The 7,479-nt window shown below is 36.6% G+C and overlaps 2 protein-coding genes across 3 annotated transcripts in view; both read left to right on the top strand.

Moving 5' to 3' along the window:
- The window catches only part of LOC115233441 (daple-like protein), a 10,366-nt gene extending 9,368 nt beyond the window's left edge, over window positions 1-998 (top strand). For both annotated transcript variants that reach the window (XR_003883775.1, XM_029803862.1), the window contains exon 24: window positions 178-998. Coding sequence is in view for 1 of the 2 variants with exons in the window: in XM_029803862.1 (XP_029659722.1) it covers window position 178 (1 nt within the window). In the remaining variant the exon portion in view is untranslated. The remainder of the gene's footprint in view (window positions 1-177) is intronic.
- A 5,570-nt stretch (window positions 999-6,568) lies between these two features.
- Window positions 6,569-7,479, top strand: part of LOC115233508 (NGFI-A-binding protein homolog) — a 22,416-nt gene continuing 21,505 nt past the window's right edge. The window contains exon 1 of the mRNA XM_029803994.1: window positions 6,569-7,312. Coding sequence (XP_029659854.1) covers window positions 6,991-7,312 — 322 coding nt within the window. The 5' untranslated portion in view covers window positions 6,569-6,990. The remainder of the gene's footprint in view (window positions 7,313-7,479) is intronic.

Genomic DNA, 7,479 nt, shown 5'->3' on the forward strand with positions numbered 1-7,479 from the left:
TATATATATATACATATGCTCTCATTAAAGATTTTTAATATGTATTGTACATTGCTAAAATTGTATACTATTTATAATGTACATGCATTACATACTTATCTGCTGTTGATATAGATAAGATTCTTAGGCTTATATTCTTTAAAATATAAGGTAAAATTCTTTTCTTTTTCTTTGTAGAGGCCAAGACTAGTGTAGTAGACAAGAATTCACTATACTAAGAATAATAGCATAAGCGTGCATTTATTTTTACAATTACACTGATTACCTCTATGTCATTTGGCTCTTATTACGATAAGCGCCGCTAGATTACATTTTTACGTTTTGATAACTTATATTTTTATAATAATTGTGTGTGTGTGTATTTTTACACGAGTATACATATAGATAATATACATACATTTTCCGTGTCTTAAAATTTTATTACGCAATTTTACATAACAGAATGTAAATGAATATTTACCGATCGACATATTGAATAACATTTATCTTTTAACGTATATTCTTGCCATTTTCAAATATTATCTTCTAATGCGTCTTCCTACAGAAATAAATATAATATCGGTACGTGATATCATCTGTAGAGTTACAATTCCGTTATATCGCATGTTAAATAAAAGAAGCATTTAAGATGATACCAAAGTATTCTTGCTTCTATATCTCACGACGTAAATTAACGTAATAGCGATAAGTGGGACACCGATTGCGGTACATGCGATCGATGATGAGCGTTACCATCCTAATTAAATTAATATACGATTCGAAATAATTGGTCGCTTCTTATAAAGATGCGTTCCGAGTAACATTTAATTGACTAATCAGGACCAAAATTAGCAAAGATTTCTTTTTCCTGATTGGTTAATTAAACACTATTTGAGCCCAGGATTTCTGAACACATCCTAACAGTATTATAAGAGAGCACGTTATCAAACATAGCGTAACGCACATAAAGAAAATTATTGTAAGTACGATTCTCAAATATATTTTCTAGAGAAAAAAAACTACAATCTTTTTCTTATAGTGAAAAGATCCTAACTCTTTGATAATTATAAAATATATATGATAATTACAAAATATATTTCTTGTTTAGAAGATATGATAAGATGATTAATTATTTCTAGAAATATATTTCAGAAATCTTCTGGAAAAAATAACATCTTATATTTACCATGCCTTTTAATTAATCAAAAATTGATAATTAACAATAATAATTCTAATAACTATATATAATAATTCTAATAACTATATTAAGATTTATTATATCATCTTATATTAAGCCGGCATCTTTTAATTCGCGATTGTTAATTATGTACGTTGGTTTACGATAATTTGTTAAAATCGTTTCGTATTTTCAATCAGAACTATATGTATTGAAAAACATTTTTGCATCTCGAAATAAGATTATTATTACGATATTTTGATCCCGCCTGACTTCCGCGAGAAATGAAACAGCTGCGATCATCTACGGCATTTCAGTCGGGAATCTCACGCATAATAATGTTCACCGGTTGCCTATCCCCTTCGTTTTTTGTCGGTTTTTCTGCTATTAGCATTAGGATACTTTGGTCAAAAAATTGTCCATCGTGCGACCCTTTCCAAGTGTTTCTCAGGCTCCTCCTGCAAATTTGCATATTTTCCAACCAAGGAACTATGTTCCTTCGTTAAGCACGTTCTGCTAACTTTTTTTTTCTTCTCTCGCACGATGCGGAGATATGTCCTAAGGCTTGTATTCATATCGCACATTTAGTATTATATATTTTGGATAATAATTTTGATTTTAATTTTCACATTTAAAGAGAAAAATAGGAAACTTTATTATAATTAGAACCGTCCAAAGATATGGCGCATATTAATCTTTTTATAACTTTGGTATTTCTGAATAAGAGAGAGTTAATACTTTTTACGTTCAGAGTAAAAATAATTAAGATCATAGAGATCATTTCAAGATATTCCAAAGTTGTGAATTTCTGTACTATGTGTGTGAATATATGATGAAATAATATTTGATAATACAATATATACATATATGTACGTATACGTGCATATAAAAATAATATTTTTATTCTCGAAAACACTTTGTATATAAGGCAATTCTATTTTATATTCTCTATATTTCTTTCGTGCAAAATTATCCCTTTTTCGTATTGTACGAATAATGGATTAATCTTCTTTAAAGAGAAAAAATATCTCACGACGTAAATTAACGTAATAGCGATAAGTGGGACACCGATTGCGGTACATGCGATCGATGATGAGCGTTACCATCCTAATTAAATTAATATACGATTCGAAATAATTGGTCGCTTCTTATAAAGATGCGTTCCGAGTAACATTTAATTGACTAATCAGGACCAAAATTAGCAAAGATTTCTTTTTCCTGATTGGTTAATTAAACACTATTTGAGCCCAGGATTTCTGAACACATCCTAACAGTATTATAAGAGAGCACGTTATCAAACATAGCGTAACGCACATAAAGAAAATTATTGTAAGTACGATTCTCAAATATATTTTCTAGAGAAAAAAAACTACAATCTTTTTCTTATAGTGAAAAGATCCTAACTCTTTGATAATTATAAAATATATATGATAATTACAAAATATATTTCTTGTTTAGAAGATATGATAAGATGATTAATTATTTCTAGAAATATATTTCAGAAATCTTCTGGAAAAAATAACATCTTATATTTACCATGCCTTTTAATTAATCAAAAATTGATAATTAACAATAATAATTCTAATAACTATATATAATAATTCTAATAACTATATTAAGATTTATTATATCATCTTATATTAAGCCGGCATCTCTTAATTCGCGATTGTTAATTATGTACGTTGGTTTACGATAATTTGTTAAAATCGTTTCGTATTTTCAATCAGAACTATATGTATTGAAAAACATTTTTGCATCTCGAAATAAGATTATTATTACGATATTTTGATCCCGCCTGACTTCCGCGAGAAATGAAACAGCTGCGATCATCTACGGCATTTCAGTCGGGAATCTCACGCATAATAATGTTCACCGGTTGCCTATCCCCTTCGTTTTTTGTCGGTTTTTCTGCTATTAGCATTAGGATACTTTGGTCAAAAAATTGTCCATCGTGCGACCCTTTCCAAGTGTTTCTCAGGCTCCTCCTGCAAATTTGCATATTTTCCAACCAAGGAACTATGTTCCTTCGTTAAGCACGTTCTGCTAACTTTTTTTTTCTTCTCTCGCACGATGCGGAGATATGTCCTAAGGCTTGTATTCATATCGCACATTTAGTATTATATATTTTGGATAATAATTTTGATTTTAATTTTCACATTTAAAGAGAAAAATAGGAAACTTTATTATAATTAGAACCGTCCAAAGATATGGCGCATATTAATCTTTTTATAACTTTGGTATTTCTGAATAAGAGAGAGTTAATACTTTTTACGTTCAGAGTAAAAATAATTAAGATCATAGAGATCATTTCAAGATATTCCAAAGTTGTGAATTTCTGTACTATGTGTGTGAATATATGATGAAATAATATTTGATAATACAATATATACATATATGTACGTATACGTGCATATAAAAATAATATTTTTATTCTCGAAAACACTTTGTATATAAGGCAATTCTATTTTATATTCTCTATATTTCTTTCGTGCAAAATTATCCCTTTTTCGTATTGTACGAATAATCTTCTCAGCACACACAAATAGGAAAAAAGTGAAATCATCTAAGAATTAACGGTACATTCACTTGTAATGCAGGCGCAATCGGCATCGCTCTATGCAAATCTCGAATAAGCGAGCGAGCCAGCGTCGCGACGCCTTTGGTTTCTACCGGCGTTCTCTCACCCTTTCACGGATTACGGAGCTATCGCAAAAAACGTCCGCCTCGCAGTAACGGTCTGCCGGCAAAACCTCCCTTTCCGCCTTGCTTTTTCTACGTGCCAAAATAAAAGTCTCTCTCGCGCGCTTTTCCTACCGGTCCGGAGAAAGGCTGTGGGAGTGGGGAAGAGAGCGAGGAGAGGCACAGAGAAGAGAAAACATACTCTGAATGAACGGGAGGAAAAAGGATGGTGGGCAAAAATAAAAGAGGAGAGCAGAGGGTGGCGGCAAAAAGAATCGCAGTGATGTCGACGAAGGAGGAAAAAGAATAGTCCGCAGTAGCGAGAAGCGATGAAGGATGGTTAAAAGAAAGAGTTGAGAAAAGAAGGAGGGAAATATTTTTAAGAGATAACCGAGATTCCGAGAATTTTATGTCTCGAGAGAGCGACTCTATATTCAATTTAATATTATTGCGAATTTAGAGAACGAAGGAAGAGAAGGAAAGGAGAGGAAAAGAGAGAAAAAGAAAGAAAAAGATAACTGTTGATAAAAAAATTTTGCGATAGATATTTTTTGAGTTTAAAGTCACTTTTGAAGTGACAGTTTAAAGTCATTTTTTTTCAGTGATGATGTATGAAAATGTTAATAATCTGAATTGAAAGCGATCGGTCAAAGAATACGCTTTATCACAATTTTGTACCAATAATTTCCAATAATACTTTTTGGAATTTTGTTCCAACGATACTATCGGATGTATGCACAATCTGTATACAATGCTATACCATACATATATTTTTAAAAGATAGAAAAGTTTTTAATTTTTTTTAATATTTTGATTATATATATTAAATGTACACATTTAACATGTAACATACTAAAGAAAAACGTTCTTTTATCTATATTTCAAAATTATTGCAGTTTTAAAACTTTTTATCACTTTTCGGCGCATTATATCTCAAAGACATGAGGATTATCTAAGTGAACATTTTCTATCACGATTTTCTTGTACCCCTCGCGTGGCGACCCTTTAACGTCGAAATATTGAGGCATGCATGCCTAAAAAGGGGCGAAAGGAGCGAAGAGTGAGAAAGAAGATTCTAGAGGTAAGACGTGAATTTTATAGGGAACCACATGCTGAGGATTTCGGGTACCACCCTGTAAAAATGTCGGTTTCTCCGCGTGTAGATAGGTAAAGAGGCAGGCGTATATTTCGCAGGGGTTGCACGGTGCAGTGGCTAAGGGAGGGCGCAGAGGGAGAAAGGAAGGGGTACGAGGGAAGATGGGCTTTTACGATGCGCCCTTCCCATCGTTCCATCCCCTCATTCCTCCAGTCGTTCCCCGCCGTCATGAGGCGCGCAGGGGGCGCGTTTTTACGATAGCCGCGACGAGAGCCGGGGAGGAGCTTGTGTATACCACGACGACACCGGTAAGACGAGCGGAAGAGGAGAGATGAAGGGGGGAAACGACGGTTTTCGCATCGTTGCTGGTTGCTGTGGACCCCGGTGCCCGGTGCTGGAGTCTGCACAGAGCGCGATCTCTGGCCGATTCGCGCGGCCACGCCTCTCGTCGCCCCGATGGCCCCGATGCCCTCGATGGCTCGTCGCAATCGGCGTGCCCTAGCTTGATTTTAACCCCCTGGCCTGGCCGGGGTTACGAGCTGCTGGGCAACGATGCTAATTATCCGTCACGGGCAAAAGTAGAGATCGCTTTTGCTCTTTGACTCTAGGACATGTCGTTACGCGCATTTTAATTTTTAGACGTAGTTACACGTGTTTTGTGTATTTATTAATGTGTTTTTGATTAAACGGGATACTATTATTTGCTTATAAAGATACAAAATAATCTTTGTCCGTGAAAATTTCATCAAATGTAATAAAGAAATTATTGTAAATACGATAATTTAAATCACGAATAATTAATATTTAAATTTTTCAGAGAAAATATTTAACACTCTGTTCTCCATAAAGGATTAAAATCGATTATTTCATCAATGTTGAAAGTGTTATACGAAATGTAATGTAATAATTAATATCAAGCTTTAAATTAATAATTTATGGCATTTCATACATTGGAAGGAAACTGCAGGCTTTCCGTTCTCAAGTTCTCCGTCAACGCTCTAAAATTATACGTAACATACAAAAGGTAAACAAAAACGCGGTACTCGTATATATCCATCTCTCGATTATTTATTATTAACGCAATCACCGTTGTTTACTATGCTTTGTCCGTGACATATGGGACGTCCTAGTTTTAATTTTTCCTCTCAAGCGTATATCTCCCGCAGATTTGCATTTTTTATATTTAAACAATCATTAGAAGGAAAAATTATCAATTTTTTGACAGTTAAATCTTTGATAAGTTTTTGATATATTTTTGTTTTTTTAAAATCATCCTTTCTTTTTCAATTGTATCGACGACGAATTACTCTATAGTTTTTATAGCGCATCATTCATAGCAAATTAATGATGAAAAAGTGTTATACAAGTTAAATATATTTCTCGATCATATTATTATTCGCTTTGACAGATCCCAGAGACCGCGGCGTGCCGCGCCGCGACGCGATGCCTTTGGTGGGTGGTAGAGGTGCGTCGGTGCCGCGCGCCGGCCGCGCCGCACCGAGTGGAGGGGAGGGGCAGCGCGAAAGCGAAAGATACGCCGTGTGTATTCATCGCGCGTCGCGCGGCGCGCAATGTGTACCGCGCCAGCGTTCGAAACGCGTCGTCGTCGGTGTCCGTGTCACTGTCCCGCACGCGTGACGATCTCTTCTTTTCTTAACGTTCATACGTGGTGCTCTCGTTCCGCGACTCGACGATTATTATCTCATTTGTTATTATCCAGGATCACAAATTTCGAGAGTCGCAATATTTTCCTTTTCTCTCATTTTTTTTTTTTTTTTAACGCGAGTTAACCTATAAAGAATTGTCTCGTCGCGAGACGATGATTCTCGCGATCGGCGCGGCGCGATAACGCGATCGAGGAAACGATTTTTCGGATCTACGAGGAATCCGCTCTCGTTTCGTTTCGTCGCTCGCGTTACATTGTTTTCGTGGCCGACGTAAACGCGCGGCGATCGAATGCGCCTCGTTGAATGCTACCGGCAGTGGTCGATCTGGAAGCCCGTGCTCGTCGGGGTACCGTAAGCGGGTGCTGCAAACCAAGGTAGCACCGGTGGCCGCGATGGACGCGCGCGTGGTCGTCGGTGCGCCGGTCGCGGAAGAGACATCGGTAGCAGTTGCGGTGGCGGCGGCGGCGGCGGCAGCTGGAATGACGCGAGGCGTCGCGACGCCCTCGCCGATACCTTCCACGCCGAGCACCCCCGTAACCGCTATCAGCAACGGCAGCGGCGGAACGACCGTCGTCGCGACCCTCGCGTCCGCATCCTGCGTCTCGCAGAATCCCGTCGTCGTTGTGGCCAATTCTTCCAGCAACCATCAACAATCAGCCGGCGTGCCGGTCGCCGCCGTGCCTAGGATACTCGGCAGAAATGTCAACGGCACCTGTAAGTTCTTTTCAAAATTATTTGCCGCCATTTAACTATTAGGAAGCGTATATAAAGGATATAATTGTGATGAAACTTATACAAGTGGATTTAGTTTAAGTGTTTACATTCAGTTATTTTTTTAAATAATAGAGTTTGTTTAAATAATAATAACAATAGAAATTGGG

This window comes from Formica exsecta, unplaced genomic scaffold (genome assembly GCF_003651465.1).
Source record: "Formica exsecta isolate Colony F162 unplaced genomic scaffold, ASM365146v1 scaffold175, whole genome shotgun sequence".
Classification (NCBI taxonomy): Eukaryota; Metazoa; Arthropoda; class Insecta; order Hymenoptera; family Formicidae; genus Formica; species Formica exsecta.